A 15,970-nucleotide genomic window follows, 5' to 3' on the forward strand; every position below is an offset into this window, starting at 1 on the left:
CCACAGCGTTTGTTGGTTAAGGAGCAGACAGCGGGACTGAGGATACGATTTGGTACCTTCTTACAGTTTCGCTTCTGCCTCTCTCCAGGCGCGGCCCAGGAATCGCCATCTGAGGCTCCTCCAAGAACCAGTGCAGCGCGCGGCGGGACCGAGTGACAGGCCCCTAAGCTCGCAGCCGCCAAGAGAAGAGCCTGCGGCGGCGGCGGCGGCGACCGTGCGCGCCCACAGCCCGCGCGGGGACGCGCCTTCGGGTCGGGGCGGGCGACGCGCGTTCCCGAGAGCCCGCGGGGAAAGCTCCGCCGCCGCCGCGCGCGCCCGCCCGGCCCAAGAATGAATGGAAAGTTCAATCTCGCGCGCTCGGAGCGGGCAGCCAATGGTGAGGCCGGGAGCGGCGACGGGCAGGTGTGCGCGTGCCGCCGCCTGACGCAGGGCTCGAGTCGAACAGCCTGGTGTCGCCGCCGCCGCGCTCCGCGACCCCCCCCACCCCGGTCCAGCCCCCTCCTCCCCGCCGGGCTGTGGCGGCGGAGCGGCGGCAACAGCGGCTTCCACTCCGGCAGCCGAGCACCGCCCTCGCTCTCCGGCCCCTCCGCGCCGCGTCCCCTCGCCGGCTCACAATGTGCTGACCCTCCCGGCCCCGCCGCGCGCATCCCGGGTCTCCGGCCGCCGCGCTCCCTCAGGAAGTGACAGACTCCAGGCCCCTTCCTCCGCCCCGTCCCCCCGGACTAAACGCCACACACGTACTCACACCCTCTCCCCCGCCCTACCCGGGCGAGCGACGCGACCATGAGGCCCCAGAGGTAAGCAGCGCGCCCCGCGGCCGGGCGAGTGCGAGTGTGGCCGGGTGTGCGCGCGGGTGCGGACGCCGCTCGCGGCCCCGGGTCTGGCACGTGAGCAACGTCGAGTGGAGCTCTGTGCGGCGGAGCAGGAAGAAAGGAGGAGGCGTGAGCGCCAGGGAGGGGGGAAGGACGGGGCCAGGTGGGGAAGTGACAGGTCTCGCAGCAAGTTGCCGTTTGGAAGCCAGAGCGGTGTCCTGCCTTTGCCGGCCCTGATTTATTGCCCCAGTGTTCCCACCGAGATGCGGGCGGGCGATGTACTTCCGGGTTCACACCTTTCTCTCTTCGCTCCGCGCCGCTGGGTCGGCGCTCTGTGCAGGCGCGGCGTAGGCAGCACGGCCGACGGGTCTCGCCGCGGCCGTCGCCGCCCGGCAGCAGGAACTGGCGGGCCGGGTGGGGAGGGGGCGCGGGCGACTCCGGGGCAATGGTGCGGCGCCGGCTGGGGTCCCGGCAGCCGGTCCGCGTGGCCGGGGTGGGCGCCTCGGGCCCGAGGGTCTGCGCCGCCAGGGGGCGTCCGCTCCTGCCCTTCGCGCACTCCGCAGCGGAGCTGCTTTGTAGCCGCAGGCGTCGGGGATCCTTTTTGCTCCGGGATTGGTAATGTAAATTCATGAATTAGAATTAAGGATTTGAGGAGAACAGAGAGAAAAACGCACTCGGACTTAGGTTGCTTTTGAAAAGAAAACAACCAAAGAAGAATCAATACATTCGCAGGAGCAGTAACTATTGACTGGAACACTGGATGCGGGCGCCTTACGAGGATTTGTACTCCAAAAACTTTTTTTTTTTTAACTGCACGTTGATAAATACTGAGTGTTTTCGAGTAACATCTTACAGTATGTATTTAGTGTCTTCATTGCGGAAATTTCTTAAATGTAAGTAATAGTCCGCCATTTTGAATTGTTTCATGTAACAGACTGAAATCTTAGGTTCCTGTGTTTCCTTGAGTTCCTTTCTGTTCCCTCTGTGGATTTGTTTTCATCCACAGGATATTAAGGTTATCAGGTATTATTACTGCTCATAAAACTAAATTCTTCACTGAGGATTTTTACACCTACAGTTGTTAATGCGGGGGAAAATATGCTCGTGTTTTATTGTAGTTTTGAATTTCTTGGTCAAAATATTGTGGAAGTTAAAATTACACATGACAACTGGTATTAGAATGAATTTTAAAACATTTAACAACATCCTTAGAAAAGTATGACTTAAAATTATTTTTACTGGGATCAAAATTCCTCATGTTTAATTTTTTGTGCAGATTATCACCATATTTAGTTAGGTGATAATGCAGTAACGCGTTTTAAAATGCATCTGTTGGTAAAGCAAAATTTTAATCCCAACAGTAAGTTGCGAAACAATTTAATTTTATAAGGACTGCGGAAAAACTGCAAAATTTTAAATTGAATTATTGGGAATTTATGGCAGTTATGTGGTTTACAAAATATAAATTTGTTATGAAATTTATGCCATGAATTTTTTTTCTGTTATGAGTTTGCACAGATGTAATAGAGGAGTCATATTATAAATTAACAACACAGTCTGTAATAGTACTCCATTTAGACTAATAATTAATAGACCCGTGTTCATTATGGGAAAATTCTTGCTTCCCATATTCTTTATCTCTGAATGTATGAAATAGGACAATCCAGGTGCCCAAATTTCCTAAAGAGATTTAAGAATTAAACTGACATAGGCCTCTTTCTAGTACTTGCTGGGGAGGGGAAGGTACTACAAATGAAAAAAATGCTTTGACTTTTCCATTTTACAAATAGAATCAGCTAATCGTTGCTTGATAATAAAATGTCAAAAAGAATTTAAGGATGTGAATCAATTTGTAGTGCATATTGGTTATTAGAACTGTTTATAGGTGCTCCTCAATAGATCTGGAAACAAATGATTCAACGATCAAGCCTCATTAATCCTTGTCAAATTGTAGAGTGTCAGTATTACATGTCTGTGCCAAATTTCTTTCAGAAACAATGAAAAATTTGTTGTAAAATTAATCACGATTTAAATTAAAAATTGACTGTATTATGGGGGAAAATGCAGTTAACTATACCTCTTTGTAAGTGAAGCAGATTAAGTTTTAATATGGTAGTACTCAAAGTTAATCTTTAGAATGACTTAAAGTGTGTTGTACATGTAAATTTAAAAAAAAACACTAGAATTTTAATAAATATAGTGGATTTATGGTTTTATTCCTTTTTTATCTCTGAACAAAGAGAAGATTAAATAGATCTTACCTGTCTAATAGTTTGATAATGTTTGATATCTGATCATGTACAATAATTTTTTTTGTATTTGTAACACACTGCTATCATAATTTACAAACCACAATTAAGAGAAAAATAAGTTGTTAAATAAAACATATATGCATGTTTTCAGGTAACAGTCTTCAGATATAGAATTGATGTTTCTTTAAAATAATTGAAGTGCTTTTCAAAACTACCAAATTTGGGGATGGTATTAGAAAGCTCAGGTCCGGAAATGATCTATTAACATTTATGTTAATGCATTGTGGAATTAATTGAAAAAATGGAAAATGGAGATTCAGAGATATATCAGTTCAGAAGTAATTAAAGCTATTGATTATGAAAGGGACTATACAAAATTTTGGTCAACTAAAGAGTTTTCTTATTTGGTAATTTTTAGTAGAATATTATTGTCTTTTAAAATTCTGTAGCCCATAAATACCCCTAAGTTTTTATGTTTAAGTGCTTTAGAGCCTGTACTTGATTCTCTTGCTTTTTAAAAGGACTGTGTTTGCATTATAAATAAGTATGGTTTTTGATGAACCACATGGTAAAGAATTTCTAGTTTGCCAAGCATAACAGTGAAAATTCTTTACAAAACTTAAGACTGACTTATATGAACATATCTAGGAATATATGAAGTATAGAATCATATCGGTTTGAGAAACTTGCCCAGTATGTACATGTACACTGTGTTGGATTTCTCTGACACAATGACTCTCTATGAAGTCGCTGACCATAGTGCTGAACCAAGACAGCCATGTTGGCCACTGCTAAATCTGACTGAAAACTGTACACAGAAATTGTGTAGATGTTCAAGTAGCATCATCATTGTAGGAAATATATACATATATTTCATATGTACTTTTTTATATCTTGTTTTTACCCAGATGTATTGAAATCAACCAAAAATAGTGATAGAGAAATTTTATCTCTGAAGTATATTAATATAACATTGATTTTAAGTAGTGTCAGTAAAATCAATGGGATCAATGCTAGAGGTTTTCTCTTTCTTGGAAAGCTGCCACTTGCAGATGAAGACAAGATTTTAAAACCAAGTTAAGTGACCAATGAGTTCTCTCAAAAACTGTACAATTTTAAGGGACACCACTGTAAGCTTGAGTATGAACTTGATATTTGCAATTTTTGATTCAGGTTTATATCACTAAGTGGCACTATCAAAACCAATATCAAAACATGTTATCAAAAGTAATAAAATTACATCACTCATGAAATAAGTTATACTGAGAAACAATAATACAAGCACTTTTTAAATAAAGAGAAAAATATAAATTTTGAAATTATAATAATCTTGACTTAGCACTTTGGGAAAATTTTCTATTGTTTGAACCTGGATAAACACCAGGCTGTCACTCCTAACAATGTTATTGTGTTCTACATTGTGTGAAATGAACACTGGTATGAAACCATTGTAGAAATTACCTGAAAAGGAATGTTGTAACATATTTAATATTTCAGTAAAAAGTACTATTTTAGGCATAGAACTATGACATGATTTTCCTAAAAATAGAATGGGTTGACATGCAGGATCATCAAATTAAGGGTCAAAGGTGACAAACCAGGACAAAGGGCATGCAGCTCATTTTCAAGCAATCAGTTCCTAGTTTTTTCATGGCTGAACAAAAGCTTAATTATATAGGAAAAAGGACTTAGTATTGAATGTCCAGTTCTATTGGTGGAAAAACATTTTAAATTTTTTAGATATTTTCAAATCAGTATTTCTTATTTGGGAATGCAAGAGCCAAAATGCTACTTATATATTTTGCAAACAGTTCTTTTATGTAACATTTCTTTCAGACACTACAAAAACATTTCAACTAAAATATTCTATACTGTATAGGTTAAAAACAGGCTTTACTTTTTTGTAGATTTAAAATTTTAGAAAATATGTGTAAATTATGTTTTGTCTTTTTTGTGTTAGGTTCTTGGTGTAATCTCCTTTGCTAGTTAATATCCTGATTTTTAAAAAATATTACATTTATTACACCATTAGATCACTGGCAGTGATGTAAAAGTGAGCAGCCTCTAAAACATCTCTTGATCTTTCTAAAATGTTTATTGAATTTATTTCAAATGCATGAAAAGTTCTCATTTAGTTGTTAATCTCTTGTGATATGAATTTTAAACCATTAATATTGTATATCAAAACTTAAAATGTCTATCAAATAAAATTTTCTTGTTAACATTGTACTTATATAGAATTATTTAGGTTTACTTAGAATCATTTTTGTTTATCATATCAAGAAGCTACCTTAAAGTTTTTATCTTAAAGTTATGGTGGGCCTTCAAAATATATGTGATTAGCTTCTTTATGACACGACTTTTGCCATTATTTTGACTCTTTTTTATCTAAAACCACTACTATTTTTTTTCTTCTATTCAATATGACCTCAACAATGACTCAGCTATGAGCTTTATTATATGAAACTGTTGTTTGATATGGTAGAAAATATAAACTATTTGCATTAGCAAAACCAACTGTGCCATGGCTCAGTTGTTTTACAACATTCACATTTAAGCTAAAGAATTGTGTTTACCAATTAATATTTGTGTCATAGTTGGCACCTTTAAACAATTTTGACAATATGCTAGTTGACTTAAATTATTACTTTGAAATTTTTTATTTTCTAGAATAAATTATGTTTTGCTACAGCAGTTGAAGAGAATGCTAGAGCTGCCCATAGTGAAATCAGTAAAATTTCAATTTGTAAAATGGTTAAAGTTAAATTCATCTCTATGATTCAATAGCAGTATGACAAATACTAGCCTTTAAGGTTAACTGTTTTTTAATATGTTACAAATAATACTTTTTGATTCATAAATATAAAAAATGTAATTTTGAAATGTTTTTCCTAAAGTAAAACATTAAAAGTATACATAAAAGTAAAACAAATCTTGGAGTGTTTGTAATGAATGGTGTTAAGCAATTTTATAATATTAAGTCTATAGTATATTTAAAATAAAATCATTGAAGTCACTTTATTTGTACATATTTTGTTTGCATTAAAAGTAAAACAAAAAAGTATAATTTTTTTCCATTCTCTAATGTTCAAAATAGTTCAGTAAATGTGAGGTTTCTTGTTTTAGCACTCCTATCTATATGTATGATTTTTCAGTTGCATAAAGTCACATGTAAATATTTGTCTTAACTTTAGTTTTAAGTATTTTCTTTAAATTTTCTGTATATGTATATAATTGAAGGTACAGCATTTTCAGTTTTATCTAAAGTTACAGTAGTATGTTGAGTTAAATTACACAATAATTTACCCTGATTTTGCTTAGACAGCATTTGAATTTATTGACTAATCGGCAAAAAAATAATTACAGTGAAACATTTTACTACATATTAAACATTCCTTTAGAGGACAGTGTAAGAAAACATTTTCATAAAGCACACACATTCACTTCAATGTTGAACCTACACATCTAATGTTTTATTTCATATGTGTGTATATATTTAAGTTATAGTAAATGTAAATAAATATTGTGCTTTAGGTTTTACTCAGGTGTTTATAGTATGTTTGCTGTATGATTTTAAGTAGTCATTTAAAAACTTTTCCCCCCAACTATTCTTCTAAGAAAGGAAAGTCACATTATTGCCTCCTTTGCTTTCCAGAGAATGTATTTAGTTCAGTGATGGCTGAGACACATTGTAAATAGGCTATAATTTTTGTTATAAACCATGAAGTGAATATTTAATAAACTATAATGTGCTTTGCCCTTACATTATTTTAGAAAATATAGTAAGAAACAAAAATTTAACTTTTTAAAAAAAATGTTGAGAAGGTGTAGTGATGAGAATAAATAATGAAATACTTTGACTTTGTTATGGTGAATATTCTTGATTGCTAAATCATTTTTGGCCAACCTAAAGTAACTTTTGCTTTTTATTAATATTAGAAGTAAAATCTAATATGATGTCAATTGAATTTAAATAAAGTTCTCAGTAATATGTTATATAGCAGTATTTTATTTTATTACTACTCAGGTCTCTGGGCTTAGCATCTTGGCAATTTTTAAATAAATTATAGTGTATAATGCATAGTAGTAATCATTTTCCTTTAAATTGAATAGTTACAATAGTGGATTAACAACAATAAGCAATGTACTTGAGAAGAATATTGTTACATATTTTACTAGGAGGAAATATGAAATCTTGGAGTGTTTGTAATGAATGGTGTTAAGTTAGGCAATTTTATAATGTTAAGTCTATAGTATATTTAAAATAAAATTGAAGTCACTTTGTACATATTTTATGTTTGCAATAGTCAAATGATTAATTCCCTATCACATTCTCTTGGTGAAAAGATTTTTAAGAAAAAATTTGTTTATAAGTCTACTTAATTCATAAAAGGCATCCTAGAGATAGTCAACCCAGGTTAAGAAATTCATTAAGTCTTTGATTCATTAAAAAATACGTATTGGGGCTTCCCTGGTGGCGCAGTGGTTGAGAATCCGCCTGCCGATGCAGGGGACACGGGTTCGTGCCCCGGTCCGGGAAGATCCCACATGCCGCGGAGCGGCTGGGCCCGTGAGCCATGGTCGCTGAGCCTGCGCGTGCGGAGCTTGTGCTCCGCAACGGGAGAGGCCACAGCAGTGAGAGGACCGCGTACCACACACACAAAAAAATGTATTGAACACTAAAGAATGCTAGGATTACAATGATGAGTTGAATATACTCTATTCCTCCCACCATAGAACATAAGAGTCAAGTTGGGAGTGAGAACATCATGGGCTATTACGGTCAATTACAGTACAGTGCTAAATGGTAGAAGCATTGTACTCAGTTTGGAACAGTAAGAAAAAGAGATCTAAGTGGAGTTTTAAATGATGATTAGGGATTATCCTAGTGAAGGGGCAGAGAAATGTGTTATAATATTAAATAGAGATACCTGTGTATAAAATTATAAATAGCTGTTTTGGGAGTATTTCGTGCATTTAAAGAATTATTTTCATTCTTTATTGTTACTATTTCTTTTCAAAAAAGTCACCCATAGTCAGAATATGAACATTTAATATTGTGAATATTTTATATAACATTAACCTATCTAATTCCTATAATAGTTGTTCATATGGATGGATATTAATATCCATATTTAAACTTAATTCTATTTTCTCTTCCAACTTGTTTGTGAAGATTTAAAAATCATTATTTAACATCAGTGGAATATATTGATATCTGTGAAATAATTCCACCTTTTCCTTTGAAAAGGTTGATAATATTAAAACTATCAATAACCAAAACCATCATGTGTAAGTTTGGATAATGAAAAATCTGAACATCTTTATCATTCAAATTGTCCGGCTTTAAGCTCATAGTTTGAGCTCTGAAAATTAAATAGTGTTATTTAGCTAATTCTTATACCATTTGACTTTCACTTTATTAGATCTATCATTTATAATAATTTATCAACTGACTTATTTGAAAAAAAATGTTTGCAAACACTTTCTGTGTTTCTTTCACATCTTTAGAGTATGTTATTTTGAACTTTTTGCAAATATATAAGCAGAGAAGTTCAAGTCTGGGCTGTGGACTATTAGAAAAACATGAGCTAGGTTTTGCTGAAATTTATTTATAGTATTTAAATACACCCTCACTGAACCAAATGTGCAAAATAAAATTTAATGTAGGCTCAATGTAAAGGAAAACTATTTAGTAAGTTTTAATAATGAATTTTGTTAACATTAGGGACTGTCATCTTTTTTAAAATTTTTATTTTTATACAGGAGGTTCTTGTTATCTATTTTATACATATTAGTGTATACATGTCAATCCTAGTCACCCAGTTCATCCCACCACCACCACCACCACCCCACACCCCGGCTATCCCCCCTTGGTGTCCATATGTTTGTTCTCTATGTGCCTCTATTTTTGCCTTGCAAACCGGTTCATCTGTACCATTTTTCTAGATTCCACATGTATGCGTTAATATATATTTATTTTTCTCTTTCTGACTTATTTCACTCTGTATGACAGTCTCTAGGTCCATCCATGTCTGTACAAATGAGGGCCTGTCATTGTCTGTCTTTTGGTTGTAAACACAGGATAACTAAAGGACTTAATGCAGAGGTTCACGTGCCTTTTGTTCACATTCTTCCTCTATTCTTTTCAAGTCTTACTCAGTGAGATTGTCATCCTTTGTAAGAAGAATCTTGGGTCAACATTCAGTAGAACTCTGCATTTGGAAAAGCCTCCATTTCGTTTTGAGAAGAAAATTAGATCACAACTTAGAGAATTTACACATAATGATTTATTTTTTGTGAGTTGATATAGTAGATACAGTGTGTAAAACTTAGTTAAGGGAGGAAGGACAGCCCTGGGTGGTAGCAGGTGAGTGTATGCATGTTCAAACCAATCTGTTTTCCAAGCCTTAATAACTCGGACCCGAGGGTAAAAATGATAATTCAGTGGTCATCAGGAATTTTTCTTCCAACCGCTATACTTCATTACTGGGTGACCTCTTTATTGCAAGTTTTATTGTGTTGTGACATCTGCCAGTGGATATATTAGAAACATTAGTACTTGCTCATATTTTTTTAAGGAGAACTGATTTTGCTTATAAAATCTGTGTTTATGCATATTAGATACCTTTAATTAAATATAATCAATGATTAAGTGTATTTATTACCTCTTAAAGTATTTTTTTTCTCAAAAAGTATTTGAATGTAATAGACCCAGTATCAGGGGTATAGTATCACAATTAGAGTCTCATGATTTATCTTCTAAAAGATATCTGAATACAGTATTATAGGTTAAGTTCATTTTTAACTGTGGTTAAAAAAAGAATGGGATTCTTGAATTACAGTGTAAAATTAAATATTAAAAAAAATTTAATACTGCATTGTTCCTGAAATCTGGATCTTTGACTACATCTTAGTGGTCTTGTTTAGAATGTTTTTTAAACTACCATCCTTTAATTGGAATGAAAGGCAAGTTTATGCCAATTGGTTATCTAATTTTGCTAGGTGAGTCTTAAATTGTAAAAAAAAGTTTACAGGTCACTTCACAGAGTCAAAACCTAAGCATTTTATTGCTTTCTAATGAGCCATTAAGCTGAAGAAGAGGCAATTAAATGAGCAATTAATGTAGTACTGACTTGAGCTCTCTGATTTTAGGTTCTTCAGAAGACAATGAGGTCATTCAACCAGGTTTCATCAGCCCCAGGTTAGTCTTTTTTTTTTAATTAAATTTTTACTTAACTAATATTTATTTTAAAAGATCATCTGAGGCATATGAGAAAACATGACAGCCCTCAGGCATTCTCCACTTTGGCAAGATGGATATGGTACCCATCTTGTACCTACTGTACTCCAGATCACGTCATCTATAAACTGATACTCCCACCAGAATTGCATGGATGAAATCTTCTAATTAATTCCTTTTCTTCCTGATTTTAGCAATATTGGATTTTGTGATTCCCTTTTCCCTATCTCAGGCAAAACAGATAATATTTAAATGTTAATGGAGCTGAATGAAAAGTATTTGTGGCTTGTTCATTTTTGTAAATCCCGTAGCAAAATAGGCACAAGTATATGTTGAATTAATTTAAAGCTAGAGACTTGCTCCCGTTTTCACAAAATTTACCATAACATAAATAGCACAATATATTAGCCATGTTTTTCAGGGAATTCGAGAATTTTCCTAATCTAGGAAGGCTCCATTTATTTTGCTTTACATGAGCATGTATCAAATTTTTTCCTCATTATACTACAAAAATGAGTCATGTGAACTTTCAACATCTTAAACCTACACTTAAAAAAAAAAATATATATATATATCCTTTTGTTTATTTAGGTGTACTGTAAACCTAGGCTTTTAATGGAGAAATATTCTCTTGTATTACTGAAACTAACTGAAAACTGACAACACTATTTTCAGTAACAGTTTTATTTGTATTACTATTTTAATGTATTACTCTGGCTTCTCTCATGCAGTTAATGCCTTGGCTCTACTCTTGGCTAATACTACTTTCAAAACTCTTAAGAGCTATGAGATGACAGAGTTTATGAGCATTTATAAGTACAAGTGAAAAGCTGTTATTCTATTATTAAGCTTATCAAATACAGGATTGTAGGTAGCTAGAGGAAAGCAGAGGGATCAAAAGGTTTAATGAGGAAACCACTGATAGGCATGGCCTTTAGACAAGCACTTTCCTTTTTTTGGAGTGAATCCTTTGACATAGAGATGATGCTCTAAAGAGTACCATGAAAAAGAAGATTCTGAAAAGTTGCTACAATATTTTAATTTACCAACTCTTTTCCCCTTACTATTGATTGTGGTTTTCCTCTGGGGGCAAATTGGAGGCAGTCCAGAGGCCCTTTTCTCTTCTGCTGGGAAGTAATGTTAACACCAGTGTGTTAAGTGACTGCAATAAAGTTTCATGTCTGTGTTTCCTTGTGATTAAAAAGGGTTGGCCAGGGAGAGGTTGCACTTTCACCAAAAGAAAGGTTATTGCCAGAGATTGCATTTAAGCCAAAGATTTGAACATCAACTGCTCCAGTGTCCTCACTTTGCAGGTGAGGAAACTGAGGCCCAGAGAAGCTTAATGATCCAAGGTCACACACAAGGTCATTAAATGGGACCAGAACTCTGGCCTCCGGTTTCTAGCTGGGTGCTTTTTCTCCACAGATTTGCCTCCTGCACAGGCATCTTTAAAGCCTGAAGATTTCTTCTCATTTGCCTTATCTTTTACTCCTGTACTATTTTTTCCCTCCCCATTTTCCACCTACCTGTCTTCTTCCCCCAAATTAACCTAAAGTGAAAATATTAAAAGAAATACCTAGGAAGCAGTCCACACTCATATTCCAGTTATTTGTTTTGATGAGATTAAGTTTTAAAGGGTAAATTTTCATTCATTGCTTTGAGAGGGAAAAAATTGTATGTTTACATTATTTAGTGTCATTTCTGCAGACTCAGAATATTTATTGCAAAAAGATCTGTAAATTATGAGGCATACCTGTTCAAGTAGTACAGGTGAAAAATTTGGATTCATTTTTCAAATAAAACATGAACCTTCGTTTTGTGCTATTCTGGGCAAAGTAATGTAATGCTTATTACTAAATGATTTCTCTAACCTATTGCTGTCTTAATTAAAATCATTTAGGAAAGTATTTGTTGTGCACAATTCAGAAAATATTTGGGAGGAGTAATAATAAAATTTTTATTTTTCCTTTTAATTGACGAAGTATGTTAATAGAATATGATTTTTTGCTATCAGTTAAAAAATAAACTTTCTACAAAATGGTGTTAAAATAATGCCCCTTTTCTGAATTAATTTTGTTGCTCTAAATGGCTGAAACGTAAGGGACCAAAGAGAAGGAAACATTTGCAAATGCTTGATTTTTAAAATATAAAGGCAATTTTACCTGGCACACTTAAAATTTATTCTAATCGTTTCCCGTATTTCCATAATTTTATTTAATTATACCTGGGAAAATATGTTAACCTATTAAAGGAAAATATTTAAGAGATTTTTACAGCTGTGTAAAAATTACCAAATTGGAACAATTGTGTTGAGCCAGAGCATTTTGCTCTCAGATAAGGAAATTAAATGAGAACGGAATTTTGCTCTTCGGAAACAAAAACAAATAGCCCCCATATTCAAAAGTGCCTGTGCTATAAGACCAACGCACCCAGTCCAGTACTCCTTTCAGCTGACTCCGTGTTGCAAGAATTTAAAGAAAGTTACTTGCGGGTAAAGTCGTTTACTGCAACGCAGTGGGAGGGATCGGCAACAGTTTGCCCGACGTGCGGGTCCGCAGCCTTTGGGCGGGAAACCTCAAGCCGCGGCCAGACAGCGGGTTCCCTAAAATCGCCCCCGGCCGCCCCCCACCCCCTTCCCCGCCGACAGCTTTTCCTGATCCTCCAAAGGCGCACGGCGACGTTTTCGTGGCTTCCCGAAAGGACGGCGCCAGGGGTCTGTGTGAAGACAGCTCCATTTTAGGCATGGCCTGGTGGGGGAGTAGGGGGTGGAGTGGTCATTCTCTCGGGTTCTCATGACCCCTCCCCCCCTTGACTTCACTTTTTGGTTTGCGGAGACTGACATCTCCCAGATGAAGGGATCAGATTATCCATGATACATGTCTGGAAACTCAGGGAAGGTAGTAGGGTGCGCCAAGCGTTGCCTCCATCCTGGTGAAGGCAAAGGTTTCTTTTGTTTGGTGTTCCTCTTGTCGGGACGAAATGACAAATGTGAATGTCCCCTAATTAGTGAGAAATCCTTAGCCTTCTTTGGAACGGCTTGACTTCTCGAGAGGAGGTGGTGATGTGACTAAAGGGAAAGGTGACTGGAGAGAGAACGGGGAGAGGAAGTGGCAGGGGCGGGCGGTGGAGGGAAGGGGCAGATCCGCTGACCTGGGGGTCTCGGCGACCCTGGGGGCGCGAGCTGCGCGTGAAGATCCGCGGCTGCGAGGGCAGCGCAGGGTTGCAGACCCCGGCCTTGTCGGCCGGGACGCAGAGCACGGGTGGAGCCGCTCTTCACAGTGCCGCAGCCCCTCCTCCTAGTTTTAAGAAGAACCGAAGCATTGTTTCAGCTGTAATAGAAGTCACTCATTGCTTATAGTTGAAAACAGCGACGGTGGGCTCTGGCACCTCTTTCGGCTCCTTGCATTGTACTGTCGGAATTCTTTAAAAAAAAAAAAAATATGTACGTTTTTTAAATGTAGAAATCTTAGATTGTGATAACCAACGGCCGTATGATAGGTTATTTCCTTGATTTTTTTTTTTTACCCCCAGTGCATTGAGGATTCTTTGTAGCTACTTGAACTCATTTTAAAGACATTTTGCAAGAAGTATGATAAATCAAGCTACTGAAACATTTGGCTTCCACAAGTATAAAACATGCGTTTTGAGTCAAGCATAGGTCTTTCTGGCACTAAAAACAAGTAGGAAATGAGAAAAAAATTAAAACCAGAAGACTTCAGGAAGGTGACAAATTGGAAAGCGTTCTAGGAGATTCATGGGACCATTTTAGGTGAAAGAAGAACTCTATGAGCTTAAAAAGATGATGGTTAGTTTCATAAAAGGATCTAGGCTCAAAAGACTGAGGGGGGAGCAGGAAGAGATGAGTCTATTTAAAAGACAGTGCCATATCCCTGAAATGGGGACTGATATTTTCTGTCACTGTCTCCTTCTCTTCCCTCCCTCCCAGTTCCCTTCCCCGCTTCTCCTCTCTCTACCCTTCCTCTTCTCTTCTCTCCCCCTTTCTTTTACCGACCCCACTCCAATCCCCACCCCCCAACCAGGTATGTAAAATGCATTTGCCTTAAATTCTTTGTGAATGAATGTTAGAGGATTTCTCAAAGTCCCCAGTTGGAAAAAGCTTTCTACACGACTTGAAAGGCCGATGTCCCTCTCAGGAAATGAATGAGTCGATAACCTCTGACACCAGTGACCAGTCCAGTGAACCCTACCTTAATTCCACTAATACTGGAGGCCCCCAATCAGGCAAAACTGAATCTCATAACCATACCATCCAATGTGGTTCACTTATGGCATTTCACACTTTTCATCTATGTATTTATAGGTTTGAATTTCATCAAATTTAACAAGGATTCAGAACCTGCCTACATATTTCTGATTTTATGATAAGACTATTTTTTAATTAAAAACAAGGTTACAGATAAAACATTGTTTATCATGAATGTGTGTCAGTGACAAAACTAAATTATACTGCCTGTGAATTTTATGATAATTTTACATAAATAATGGCATTTTCTCAATTTGCATGAATACTTTTCACATTATTTCTGTTACCAGATGTTGATTTTTTTAAGTAGTTCTTTCATTTAAAATATTTAAAAAACAACTTATTCAGATTAGTTTTTCTGTTTCCTGTTATTCAAAATATTTAATCTGGAATACCATCGTTAAAGTTATTTCATTATAGGTCAGTGTAATCAGTTGATTTCTACTATTAAAGTAATGCCTAGTGAGTGTTTTGTTAGTAAATAATTTTTTTGAGAGCTTCAGCTTTTGGGACTCTTGCAAAATCATTTACATTTTTACACTTTTTCTTTCCTCCCAACCAGCTGGCACATGGTTATCGGCCCCCCCCACCCCCCACACAAAGTAAATAAAATGAGAAAGCTTTGCCTCCTTTCTTGAGAAACAACAAAAGAAATAAATAGACGAAAAATCTTTTCAAGTTAATCAGTCTCGATTGAAGCCTTTTACCACAAACAGCTGAAAATAACATTTATTTATGTACATCAATTTACTTCAGATCTGAACTAATTAGTATAAATTTATATTTCATTGTTTAGTATGGGGAGGAGGTGTAAATAGGTGCATTATGTGGATTTTCAAAAGCTTTTAGATTCGGTCAGAATCCCTACGTTTTAGTTTGTATGAACAGTATTAGAGTTAGGAGTGTGTTTGGAGAGACGGGGAGGGGGGTTGCGGGTATAGTGGGGGAGGGTAAGCTCCGTAGCTTTGCCGAAGGGAAGTGGTATCTGTACAGTTTCTCGGTAAACTGCTTGTTTAAGAAAATGGGGGTGGGGTGGGGGAAGAGTAGTGGTGCGTTTTAATGTTTCAAAGACGGGTTTTATTTTATATTCTAAAGGAAATCTAGCATTTCTAGTTGATCTATAACATTTACTGTAGTGGTCGATGAGGGAGGCAGTATTGGTGTCAGCATCTAGTAATCAACAATCGTTTGAACCAATTTTAAAGGTAAAGGGTAAGCAGTTTGAAACCGGGGGCTGGCCGGGGAAGGGACGGTAGGAGCCTAATCCGTTATTAAGTTTTCGTTTATTCAACTCTTCTGTCCCCTGGTAGTGGACTTTTAAAATGTCAGGGTCCGGTCAATAAGATATAAATTTACCTTTTTTCTCCCACTTGCCTCCCTTTTTCACCCCCTCCCCCCG

General features: G+C 37.2%; 1 protein-coding gene across 1 annotated transcript in view; it reads left to right on the forward strand.

Annotated features, from left to right (window-relative positions):
• Positions 1-10,234: 10,234 nt before the first annotated feature.
• Positions 10,235-15,970, forward strand: part of LIN28B (lin-28 homolog B) — a 122,181-nt gene continuing 116,445 nt past the window's right edge. The window contains exon 1 of the mRNA XM_067011211.1: positions 10,235-10,268. Within this exon, the coding sequence (XP_066867312.1) occupies positions 10,235-10,268 (34 nt within the window). The remainder of the gene's footprint in view (positions 10,269-15,970) is intronic.

The sequence above is a fragment of the Kogia breviceps genome, chromosome 13, assembly GCF_026419965.1.
Source record: "Kogia breviceps isolate mKogBre1 chromosome 13, mKogBre1 haplotype 1, whole genome shotgun sequence".
Classification (NCBI taxonomy): Eukaryota; Metazoa; Chordata; class Mammalia; order Artiodactyla; family Physeteridae; genus Kogia; species Kogia breviceps.